General features: G+C 42.0%; 1 protein-coding gene across 24 annotated transcripts in view; it reads left to right on the top strand.

Moving 5' to 3' along the window:
- Positions 1-12,500, top strand: part of LOC123517546 (NGFI-A-binding protein homolog) — a 418,417-nt gene that overhangs the window by 380,462 nt on the left and 25,455 nt on the right. For 22 of the 24 annotated variants that reach the window (XR_006678491.1, XM_045277716.1, XM_045277717.1 and 19 more), the window contains 3 exons: positions 5,109-5,228; positions 5,632-5,880; positions 8,641-8,822. Coding sequence is in view for 23 of the 24 variants with exons in the window: in XM_045277716.1 (XP_045133651.1) it covers positions 5,109-5,228; positions 5,632-5,880; positions 8,641-8,822 (551 nt within the window). In the remaining variant the exon portion in view is untranslated. The remainder of the gene's footprint in view (positions 1-5,108; positions 5,229-5,631; positions 5,881-8,640; positions 8,823-12,500) is intronic. The other 2 variants (XM_045277735.1, XM_045277726.1) reach the window with 1 other exon arrangement.

Raw genomic sequence — 12,500 nt, 5'->3', positions numbered from 1 at the left:
ATATTCACCTAACAGATCCTAGTTTGATTCTTCCTTGATGGCTATTTTCAAAGGTCCTAAAGGTTGTTAATTAGGCTTCCGTTAGTTTTCTTCCTTGTGGTGAGGCAGATCCCTTTGTTAAACTACCTCTAGTATCATGAAAACATCTTTGAAATCACCTCCTCCCACTACCCAAGGAGCCTCCAATAATTAGGACATGTTAAGAGTGGTCGAGGTAACCAGAGAATCTTTTTTTCATATATAATACAAGCATTTGTCATACACGAAAGACGCTAATCACAGTGCAGTGGAGTGTGGTATGCTTCACAAGTCCTGCCTGTGACTGTATCTCCTTCCCGCCTTCTTCCTTGCTTTCCACTACCACCACCTTCACCATCACCATCACCATCACCTTCACCTTCACCACCACCATCACCACATTGCCCTCGTTGTCTTCCCCAGCCTCCTTCGGTCACTCCATCACCACTACTCACGCCCCATCAGCCAACACGCTCACTTTGGCCCATCACTCCACCCTCTCCTCCTCCCCTCCCCATCTCTCCCTCTCTTCTGTTCTTCACCCCGCTCTCTCATTATCTTCTCATTCCTACCTCTCCTTGATTTTCTTATCTCGGTTTTTGCTCTAGTTATTTTTATTTTTTCTTTCCTTCTCTCTCTCTCTCTCTCTCTCTCTCTCTCTCTCTCTCTCTCTCTCTCTCTCTCTCTCTCTCTCTCTCTCTCTCTCTCTCATGATGAACGTACATAAGTTAAGAAAATCTCTCCTCATCTTGTTCTTTCCTTTCCCTCCTCCTCCTCCTCCTCCTCCTCCTCCTCCTCCCATGATGGAGTTGGATTAGATGGTAGTTTAAAGCCCTGGCAAACTTTTATTGTTTCTAAAGATTGTTTTTCTTCTCTCTCTCTCTCTCTCTCTCTCTCTCTCTCTCTCTCTCTCTCTCTCTCTCTCTCTCTCTCTCTCTCTCTCTCTCTCTCTCTCTAAGAACAGGAAGAAAACACCGGCGGGGACTTTTTTCTTTTGTCTCCATCTTTTTCTTCTTCTTCCGTCCAAAGTTGAGGATCTGGGAGTCTTTACCCAAGGGAGAGAGAGAGAGAGAGAGAGAGAGAGAGAGAGAGAGAGAGAGAGAGAAGAAAAAGACGGAACTTAGCGTTTTTTCGTATGTGAATTTTTATTGTGTAAGTTTTTTTTTTTCTTCTTCTTTCGTTTTTCTATGTCGTCTTGTATTCCTGTCGTGACTTTTTTTCCGCTTCGTCTTTTATATTTATGTATTTTTTTTTCTTTTCTTATTTCTACTGCGTCTTCGGATTGGTCGAGAGATATTGAGTTTAGGAGAAGAGAAAGAGAGAGAGGGAGAAGGATAGATGACCCCGGGAGGAGAGGAGAGGAGGAGGAACGGGGAGGGACTGAGTCAGGGAGGAAGGGAGGGAGGCAGGGAGGGAGGGCAGGATGAAGGGAGATGAAAGAAAAGAGAAGAGAAAGTCACATTTTTAATTTTGCCAAAAGTTTCCTCAGTATTCTGTTATGAATGTGTTTTTATCATTACTATGAAAATACGCCTTTTTCATAACCATTGTGAGAGAGTGAGAAAGAGAGCGAGAGAGACGGAAAGAAAAGAGAGTTAACATTTTTTCAGAGAAGTGAAGGACTGGAATAGAAAAGGAAGGGGATGTGATGGAGGGAGAGGAAGGAGGAAGATGATGTAGTGAAGGAATTGGACATGACGGAAGAAGAGGAAACAATCTGCATGAATGATGATAATTAAAAGAAAGGAAATTATAGAAGAGAAAGGAAGATAATGGGAAGGAGATAGAATTCCAAAGATTTGAACGAAGGAGAGAGGAAGAAAAGTTGTGAGAAAGGAAGAATCCACACTCTCTTATAATTTAGTGGTGTATTTTAAGGAAGATAGGCTGAGAGAGGAGTGGTGTACAAGCCTTGTGTGTGGTGATCTTGAGAACCATACTTAGGCTCACACTCTCATATCACAACTGTTTTTTAGGCCTAAGATGATGATTAGCTTAGATCTCATGAGTATTTTTCCATGTCAATTCTGTAATCCTTAATCTTTCACCGGAGTCACGGAAATGCCATTAACCCCTTCAATACCAGGACGCGTTTTCATATTCACTCTGGCTAGTATTTAGCGATTTTATAACGCTTCAGAAACTTATGTGAGGATTAAAATAGTAAAGACTCTGGCCACTAATCTGTTGACCTTCATAGACCCTTCCTAATGCACGTAAAATCGTCTAATGATACCCCAATATCATGGTAAAGATGCGTCCCAGTATTGAAGGGATTAAAACCACTGTAACTTCCTTTAGACTGTTGAAAGTAATGAAGATAAGGCCTCAAAGGTTTTTAGAATACGATAATAATGAATGTCTGAGTAGAGAAAGGATTGCAAAGAGCGAAAAAAAAAGGACGTGGTAAAAGGAAAATTGGGGAAAAATGGAAAGGAAAATGAGCAACATATGGTCCTTTTTACAGAGGCAGAAAGGGAGGGAGGAAAAAAGGAAAAAGAGGGAAGGGAGGGAGTTTCATGGGTACTAAGAGTAATAATGAGGAAGACAGTGGTTGGTAGTGATGATGATGATGATGATGATGATGATGATGATGATGATGACAACGAGGATGTTAAACGCTCAGCTGTCTCCTTGCCTCACCAATTCTTTATTTTTCCAGAGAGAGAGAGAGAGAGAGAGAGAGAGAGAGAGAGAGAGAGAGAGAGAAATTCCACTCCCGGAAAAATGCGTTTGTCCTTTTCTTTCTTCCTTTTTTATTCCGTCCTCATTTTTCCCTTCCTTTCTTTGTATTTTCCTCCATCTTGGCATTTTCAAACGACGTATTTTGCTCTATATTTTTGTTCCTCTTTTTTTTTTTTGCTTTTTTTTTCTTTTCATCCCAGATTTTCTTCTCTACGAGGAAGTGAGGCTCCGACAGAGAGAGAGAGAGAGAGAGAGAGAGAGAGAGAGAGAGAGAGAGACAGACAGACAGACAGAGACAGAGACAGACAGAGACAGAGAATATTGAGAATAAGATAGGAAGGAAACACAATAAACATGAAATAGGAGGTGACGTGGGGAGAGAAAGAGAACCAAGAAGAAGCGATAGGAGAAGTTAAAGAGAAAGAAAGAGAAATAGGGTAAGAATCTGGAAATAGAAAGACGAAGGCAGAGATGTTCTTGCAATAATAATCGGAGCAAGAAGAGGAAAACATAGAGTAAAGGGAAAAAGGCAAAGGAGGAACAAGAGGAGGAGGAGGAGGAGGAGGAGGAGGAGGAGGGGAGGGGCAGGAGAATGAGTGACTGGAGAGACAGAAAGAAGATGAAAAAAAGAAAAGAAAAAGGAAGTGGTAGAAGTATGAGAATGGGAAAGACGAGAAAGGGGTGAGGAAAGAAGAAGAAGGAGAAGGAATAAGAGGAGGAGGAGGAGGAGGAGGAGGAGGAGGAGAAGGAGGAGGGTAAGCTGGTTTTTCCTCAGACCTGAAGTGCCAATGTATTTTTACTGCCGACATTTCAGACAAGTCATTTTTGCTTCTGAGTCTTCCCCCTACCCCCCATCTCTCTCTCTCTCTCTCTCTCTCTCTCTCTCTCTCTCTCTCTCTCTCTCTCTCTCTCTCTCTCTCTCACACACACACACACACACACACACACACACACACACACATTTATTTCCCTTCATCTGTTTCTCTCCCCTCATTTCCCTCTCTCCCTCCTTCCTTACCCCTAATTCCGTCATTTCGTCTTTCTCTCTTTTCCTCTCCCTTTTCCTCCTCTTTTCTCCACCCCTTTCTTTCCTTCCTTCTTCTGTGCGTCTTCTTTTTCGTCCAGTAAGCATTTTTCAGTGACATCTTTTCCTCCATCTTTCTTTCCCCCCGAAGTGGCATTTTTCTTCTCCGTCTCTTTTTTCCCCCCCTCTTCTCGCTCTTGCATCTTTTTTTATACATAATTTTTTAATTCATTATTTCTTCCTTCCTCTCCAATTCTCCGGCAGGAAAAGTTATTATAGTTAAGCTGTTTTGGCAGTTTGAATATTTTGATAATGTTTTTTTTATTTCTTTCTCTCTCTCTCTCTCTCTCTCTTTCCTTCTTTCTCACTCCGTCCACTTCATTGCATTTCGTTTCAAAAAGCCTCGGCGTTTTCCTCATCTGTTCGGTTCGCCCGTTCAACTCTTTCAAAACGTTCGTCATTTTTTTCTTTTTGTTTTTACTGCGTTCGCTTCTAGAATAATTGCTCGCGGTGTTAGATTTCATTTCGTATCGCGCTGATCTTGCCTCAATTTACCTCCTGCGATACAACCCTTGAGAACCTCTAACTTCTTACTCGACTCGTTGTAGCGACGTGATAAATGTATATTCCTTATTGCCGCTCTAACACCGAAACACCAACTCCTGGAACTGTTTTTCATAAGTTAACGGTTTTTTTTTTTACCTATTTGATAGGCGGTTGAGAGGGTGTGTATTTTTCTTTCTCTTTTTCATCATTTTCTTTGGCGATTTTAACGAGATTACGTATCTGTTTCGTGTGTTACTTTTTTCAAGAGTTGATTGACGCAGCGATGCTTAATGTACTCACTTAATGGTTTGCCATCATCGTTTCTCATTTGATCATCGTTTTTACTCTTATCATTCTGTCTCGCTGTTTATGGACATGGTTTTTTCTCTCTCTCTCTCTTTCTTGCGTGTGTTGCAGCGCTTCAGGACCGTGTTGTTGCGTCGACTGAAATTACTAGTTACTTATAATCAGTTAGTTGTGCGTTCGTCAAGGCGGCACTACATAAATTCCTAAAGGTGTATTTGTCGCTCAGGTGTGCAGAGTACCTGGTGATATACTCAGGTGTACCTTTGTAGCCATGATGTACTCACGTGGACGTGTATTTATAGGCATTATATTTATATTTGTATGTATCAATGTACTTTTGTGTATGTAAAATCACTCATGTGTTCGCCATATTCACATCATCATCAGTCTCATCTCACACTCTCTCAGTCACCAAATCACTCATTCCCTGGCTTGCTCATCCATTCATCTTATTTAATAGTTGAGTACCTGCAAGTTTACTCCACCCAGTACTCACAAACCTCCTCTTCTTCCCTTGCTCTTCCCGCAGTACATAATGAACATGAGTGAAGACGACCCGCGGAGGATGGAGGAGATACGCAAATACGCCGCCATCTACGGTCGCTTTGACTGTAAGAGGAAACCGGAGAAGCCGTTGACACTGCACGAGGTAAGAGGGAAGGAAGGGTTGGAGGGTTGGAAGGAGAGGAAATGGATTTGTTCGTACCAGTAGTGTTGTTGCTTTGGAGTCTCGAGAAAGTTTGGGTTTGGTGCGCCGTCCATACCTGCTGCATTGCTTTCTTCTTCCACACACACACACACACACACACACACACACACACACACACATATCTATACCAATCCTTTCCATTCTTACAAAACAATAATCACACCAAAATCAAAACTAATCTCCCTTTCCATCTTCCTGCGAGCCTGAATCCAACACTTCAACACTCTTCCTGCTCCTCCTTGAAACACCGACACAGACGCCCACGCACGCACGCACGCACGCATGCACACAGACACGAACACACACACACACGCACACCTGACCCTCCTTCCCTCGAACACAGGTCTCCGTGAACGAGGCGGCCGCACAGATATGCAAGTACATGCCAGCCCTTCTGACGCGCCGGGATGAGCTCTTCCCACTCGCCCGCCAGGTGGTGCGAGACTCCGGCTACCAGTACTCCAAGGGACACTCGAGGTCGCAGACGGTGGTGGGAGGACGCGAGGACGAGCCCAAAAACAAGCGTTCGAGATCCGACTCTGGTCACGACGCCGGCGACCTCAAGAACGATCTGCAGTGGAAGAAGAGACAGGTGAGTTTGTGTGTGTGTGTGTGTGTGTGTGTGTGGTTTTGTTGTGGTTCGAATGTCATTGTTTTTTTTTCCCTGTTCGTTCTTTTTTTATCCTTTTATTTATTTTTTTTTTCTATTTATTTCTTACTTCTTCATATATTAAATGTGTCTGACTTCCCTTCTTGTTAGTTATTATTTTCTGTGCATGTCGTTTTGCACTTTTTTTTCTATATTTTTAAATTTTGCACTGTACTTTTTTTTCTTTTCTGCGTGTGTGTGTGTGTGTGTGTGTGTGTGTGTGTGTGTGTGTGTGTGTGTAGTTTCTACGTGAGTGTTGTAAAATAGTTTTTTTTTTTTCATTCTTTAGTTTTTGTCATTTTTTTTATCGCCGTCAATTAATTTCTTACTCTTTTCTCACTTTTTCCTTCTTTTTTCTTATCACTTACTTTCTCCCTTTTCCTCCTCCTCCTCCTCCTCCTCCTCCTCCTCCTCTTCCTCTTCTTTATATTTCTTTTTATTCCGGTTTTATTCCATTTCGTCTTTTTTCTCTTCAGTGTCAAGCTTTTACATTATTACTCTGTCATGGTTAGGTTATGAAATGAAAAGTCAGGAGAGGAAGAAAATAAGTAATATCGTATATAAGAAAGGTAAAAACACCAGGTAATAATAAGCAAAGGTGATTCCTGTGTTCCAAGTATTACTGCTTCTTCATTCTCTCGTTTTTTTTTTTTTATATCTTTTTCATTGGTATAGTTTTGAGAATTGTGTTGCTCTTCCTTTGTTTCCTCTCTCTCTCTCTCTCTCTCTCTCTCTCTCTCTCTCTCTCTCTCTCTCTCTCTCTCTCTCTCTCTCTCTCTCCATTCCTTTTCCTCTTTCTTGAAAAGTAAATTGATATTTTTTTTCCTTTTCCTCTTTGCTGCCATGCTTCTTGTGTGTGTGTGTGTGTGTGTGTGTGTGTGTGTGTGTGTGTGTGTGTGTGTGTGTGTGTGTCCCGTCTTGCGAATCTCTCAACCTAACCTAACTAAAGTTCTTGCCAACGCCATAGAGACAACCATCGGCTCATGAAAACCATAAGAACAAATCAGTAGAGTTAGCGCATTTGTTTGGTTGGGAGTTTATTTATTTTTGTCTGCGTATTTTTTTAACATTCAGGTTACCCCACACCCCTAACGGATATTCATTCCCCTAGATGTCTTATCAAAAGTTCCTGGACACTAATTTTCAACAAAGCAGCCTCAGAAACAGAGTCTTGAGTTAGGTTTTCAAAGGTATAGGTCACAAAACATGGACTCATTGACGTGATGCTACAAAATGTTCAAACACTCATCTCTGACGACTCCGAGTCCATATTTCTTGTACATATTTTTTTAAGGATTACATTTTTGTGTACTTTGATGTTTCTTTTAAGACTTTAATGGTTTCCATAATTCTTCTGCGAAAACACTTACTTCTTCATTGTTAAGACTAGCCACTGTAAGTGGAAAATAAATTTGTTATTACTCTCCATTTTTTAACATTGTTTTTCTTTGATATTCTTTTCCCTTTGTGATTTTAAAATGAATATTGTAGTATACGGTTTTTTTTTCTTTTGTTTTGCTTTTTTAGCATTTAATAAGAGGTATTTACTCTGCATACTATTCTGTTTTATTAACATTGTTATTATATTTTGCCTTGATGTGTTTAATATTTCATGTTATTGCCGCCGTCCTTGTTTGTATGTTAATTTATTTATTTATTGTATATGCACCTTTTTTTACGATTGCATATTTTTCATCAAGCATTTTTAAAAGCGTGGAGACAATAATGTATGCAGAGTAAATGTTTAGTGGTGTGTTTTAATTATGGTGTTTGCTGCTCTTGTTATTACTATTGTTGTTGTTTTACTGTTTGGTGTTGCTTTTGCATCTACGTGTGTGTGTGTGTGTGTGTGTGTGTGTGTGTGTGTGTGTGTGTGTGTGTGTCTGTGTGTGTGTGTGTGTTCTCACCCTTAAGCTCACCTGACATTCACCACAGCACCATATCCATCATCCTTTCACCCTTACACGTTATATTCCCGCAGCCCTTATGTAACCTTCCTCCATCTTTTACGCCCTTACTTGTGTGCTTTCCTTTTTCATCCCTTACACTTTAAGTTACTCTCCCTTTCTGTCCACACTGACGCATTCTTTCCCTATCATATTTCCCGACCACAATCTTTCGTCACATTTATTCATCTCACAATCTTGTCATTCCTCTTACACATACGTACATAATCTTACTTGAGATTTCTTCTCTCACAATACTTCTATACCTATGCACGCCCTTGTGGTCTTATCTTTTCTTACTCATTCAGATCGCATCCTTTTTCAATGTATCCTTACCTAATCTTTTCTTTTGTGTAGGCTTTTTGCTTCCTATGCGTACACTTTTCTGCTCTCTCTCTCTCTCTCTCTCTCTCTCTCTCTCTCTCTCTCTCTCTCTCTCTCTCTCTCTCTCTCTCTCTCTCTCTCTCTCTCTCTCTCTCTCTCTCTCTCTCTCTCTCACACACACACACACACTTATTTTATATTTCACTATTTCTACACCTTCACCCAATTCTTTTTTTTTTTTTCTCTCTCTCTCTCCTTTGTACCTTCACGTATTTCTCAGCAGCAATCACACTTTTTTTCACATCTCCACATTAAGTTTTCACATGACAAAGACAAACCTTTATTTACATTTCCCCCTCAACACTAAGTCCCAAAGTCCCGCTTTCATTCATCATTATCTAACTAATTTGTTCTATCTTTACCCCACCACCAGGAGCGTCTGGAGGCCATCAGTGAGGAGCTGCGGCATATGAGCGAGCGAGCGGAGGAGGTGCGAACGAGCCTCTCCTCCGGCAGCGGGGACGTGACGGCGCTCACTTCCCAGATGGACGCCCTGCAGACCCGCCACTCGCAGCTCACCCTCGAACAAAATGAACTCCTGAAGGCGCAACGCAAGTGAGTCTCCGCCTGTCAGTCAGTCAGTCAATCAGTCAGTCAGTGGAGCATTGAGGTCAGATCTTCCTTCCTCTGTTGACACGGAGTCCACCACTGAGTCTTGTCCTGCTTGGGCCGAGGGAAGGATTATGATTTGGGAGCAGGGGAGAGGGTTCTGAGCTCTTCTCTTTTGTCGGGTCTTTTATATGTGTGTGTGCATTTTTCTTTTTTTCGTCCTATGGAGTCGTTCGTTCTTTCCTCCTTTCTTTCCTCTCATTCCATGTCTCCGGTTTTTTTTTTTCTCTCCTAGACTCCTCCCTCTCTCCTTTCCTACCTTATTTGCCCAACGTGACCTTGAAGGACTGCTATTTTCTGGCGGGTTCGTCATCTTGAAGACCGGAATCATCTTGCATCATGCCATTAATTTAGTTTCTGGAGGCAAAGAGGAGACAGTAGTTGTCTTATAGCCTTATAGTACTGCCTCCCTCATGTCTTCTTACCTCCCACTATTGCCTGACGGAGGAAAAACTCTCAGGACTACATTTACCACGTAGACAACTATAGTTTAAGAATTATTAGTGAGAATTGTAACCAAGCCGCTCGCCACTCAGGCCGGGCCGCGGGATCTCAGTGATGTGATGTTAGATAAGTTTGCGTTACGTGCCGAAGAGTGAGTGAGAAGTGTTAGCTAGGTGTTCACTGCCTCTGTGTGAGGTACAGGAAGGCGTTGCGGCATGGTAATTTCCTATCCTGCCTGCCATGCACTGTCAGGTGGTGTATTAGTGCATCAGAAGAAGCCGTGCATTGCTGATCCTTGCCGAGCTCTGTCTTCACCTGGGCAATCCGCTCACTGGCCTTTAATGTATTTATTACCAATGCTCAGTTATTGTTACTACCGTAATCATTGTTGTCATTTCATTATTACTTTTATTACTATTGTTATTATTGTTGTTATTAATATTATTATTATTATTATTATTATTGTTATTATTATTATTATTATTATTATTATTATTATTATTATTATTACTATTATTATTATTATTATTATCATCATCATCATCGTTATCATTGTCATTATTATTATTACTATCATTATTATTATTATTATTATTATTATTATTATTATTATTATTATTATTATTATTATTATTATCATCATCATTATCATTGTCATTATTATTATTATTATTATTATTATTATTATTATTATCATTATTATTATTATTATTTTCATTATTGTTATTAGTGTTAGAGTTTTGTTATGCAGTGTTAGTGAGATGCGTACCTTGCTAGGAGGCGTTACCGCTGCCGCGGATCCCGCTGCTATTGCTGCTGCTGTTGCTCCTCAGTTGTGCTCGCGCGGGCCCGTAACATGAACTAATGAATGTGGCGGAGATAATTCTTAGCTGGTAGTGTTGTGTTGTGTACCCATAATATAAGCTCGTTTTAGAAAGCTGATTATACAATGAGATCAATAAAGGAAATGAAAAAAGAATATATTCATTGTTTGAGTTATAGGATCGTAAGGACCGCAGTAATCTTATTGTCTCTAAAATGGATCGCCTTGTGGAAGGATTTGAGAGGCAGTGATGGTGGTGGTGGTGGTGGTGATGGTGGTTGGCGGTGGCAGGGCAGCGTGATATTGCCCCGTGGAATACTGAAACACCACAAATCATATCTCATGTTTTGAATCTGGAATTTCTAAACTGGAGTAGTCAAAAGAATATTTGAAGGGTATGTTATCAAGGCTGTGCGGTGCTAAGTCATGGGCTGATGCCAATATCTGTGGAAAGCTGGTGGGTGGTGCTTGTGTGTTGTGTTTGGCTTCAGGAGACCCCGTCAGTACACACACGCCTCCTCACCGACACACCACCGTGACGCAGCATAAATGAGAAGGCAGACTTACAATAATGTCGCGAGAATCTTCAAAGGAAATCAAACTGACTTGTCGAAAGCAATTCACATTTTTTGCTTCCACGCTTCATGACAGTGATGTAAGAAAATAAATGTAATATTCATGCATAGGACGGTAATTCCTAGCACTTGGTTCAGAAATCTGCTGCCAGACGCTAATGCAATGACCAGATTAGAAAGACTTAGAAAGGGATTTTATTTTTTTATTCTAACAACACCTATTATTAGCGGATGGCGGGAACATCAATATGGTGTTTAATTCCTCACCCGTTGGATTTCTGGCACTCTACCGTTGATCTAAATAACACCGACCAGATCCAAGATGATAACACCAAGGATCACGCTACCGGTTATTGGCCAATTACCCACTTTATCACTGTTTTAATGGATAAACAGATAGATACAGAATAAATATTTCTTCTCTGATGTCATAGCAACAGTTGATAAGATGCTGTGACGTCACCTCTTCTTCCCCTTCTCTTATCCCCCTCCTACTACTCCTCTCCGTTCTCCCTCTTCCCACAAGCAAGTACCGGCTCCTCCCTTCCTTTCCTAACTAAGAGCTCGCAATCGCACTCTGCCTCTCGTCCCGCCCACGTCCCCTCAAGAGTTGCAGGCCGCGGAGTGTGTGTGTGTGTGTGTGTGTGTGTGTGTGTGTGTGTGTGTGTGTGTGTGTGTGTGTGTGTGTGTGGTTTTTTGGAAAATGATAATTTGTATGTAAAGGAACTACCTCGTTGTTTCCCGGGCTACACTTTCACCCACTTCCAGCCACTTTAGTCTTCCACCCATTACCCTTCTACCCTCCTCCTCTCCCTCCTCCTCCACTACCACCTTTCCTTTTCCAGCACAACCTTCCACTCTCTCTCCCTCTCTCTCTCTGTCTCCTTCCAAAACATCCTCAAATTTCCCTCCCCCCTTCTCCTCCTTCTCTTCCTCCCTTCCTCCTGCTCACCTCACCGTCTACACCTTTCTCGTGTATGCTCCAGACAGTTTTATCCACAATTCCTCCACTCTGGGTAGGCGCAGTGGGTGGCTTAGCACGGCAGTTGGCGGAGTGGGCGGGCATGGGCGTGCAAGTAGACAAAGTGAAGGATAGAGGAAAGTTCATCAACCAAAATGATCGATCAACTTCCATCTATTTAGTCTCCTTTCACTTCTCCTTTCCAGCTCCTCTACCTCCTCCTCCTCCTCCTCCTCCTCCTCTTCCTCTTCTCCTTCCTCATCCTCCTCCTCCTCCTCCTACTGTTCTTCCCCCAGCTCCCCAGCCGTGCCCAATACTCCAGACCATTAATATAACCCCGCCCACAAAAGCCCCGCCCGCCCTAGGATACACACACGCCGGCTACGATGAAAAGGGAGCTAAGGAGAAGAAGAAGAATGGAAAGAGAAAAGAGGGTGAAAAAACATGATGGGGGAAAAAAAAAGTCTCGAACATAAAAGACTTCCAAGGTATAAAGTGAGGGGCAAGGGGAAGGGGGAAGGTGGGGGAGAAAAAAAAAAAAAGGGACGCTAGGATGGGGAGTGGGGGGAAGGAGGGGAGGGGTAAAAGCTTTGGTTGGCATCTGAAGTATCATTAATAACGCCATTAGAGGGGCAGACTGACCAAATATTAACCACGACGCCAATTGATGGAGAGAAAGAAAGGAGTCTGGTGCAATGATAAGTTCGATGTGCAATGCCAGAGAGAGAGAGAGAGAGAGAGAGAGAGAGAGAGAGAGAGAGAGAGGGGAGGGTAAAAAAAAAACAGTGAGGGATGGAAGGAAGGGAAGGGAAATCTTTCTT

The sequence above is a fragment of the Portunus trituberculatus genome, chromosome 42, assembly GCF_017591435.1.
Source record: "Portunus trituberculatus isolate SZX2019 chromosome 42, ASM1759143v1, whole genome shotgun sequence".
Lineage (NCBI taxonomy): Eukaryota > Metazoa > Arthropoda > Malacostraca > Decapoda > Portunidae > Portunus > Portunus trituberculatus.
Note: the sequence above shows the minus strand (reverse complement) of the source record. Positions and strands in the feature narration are given on the sequence as shown.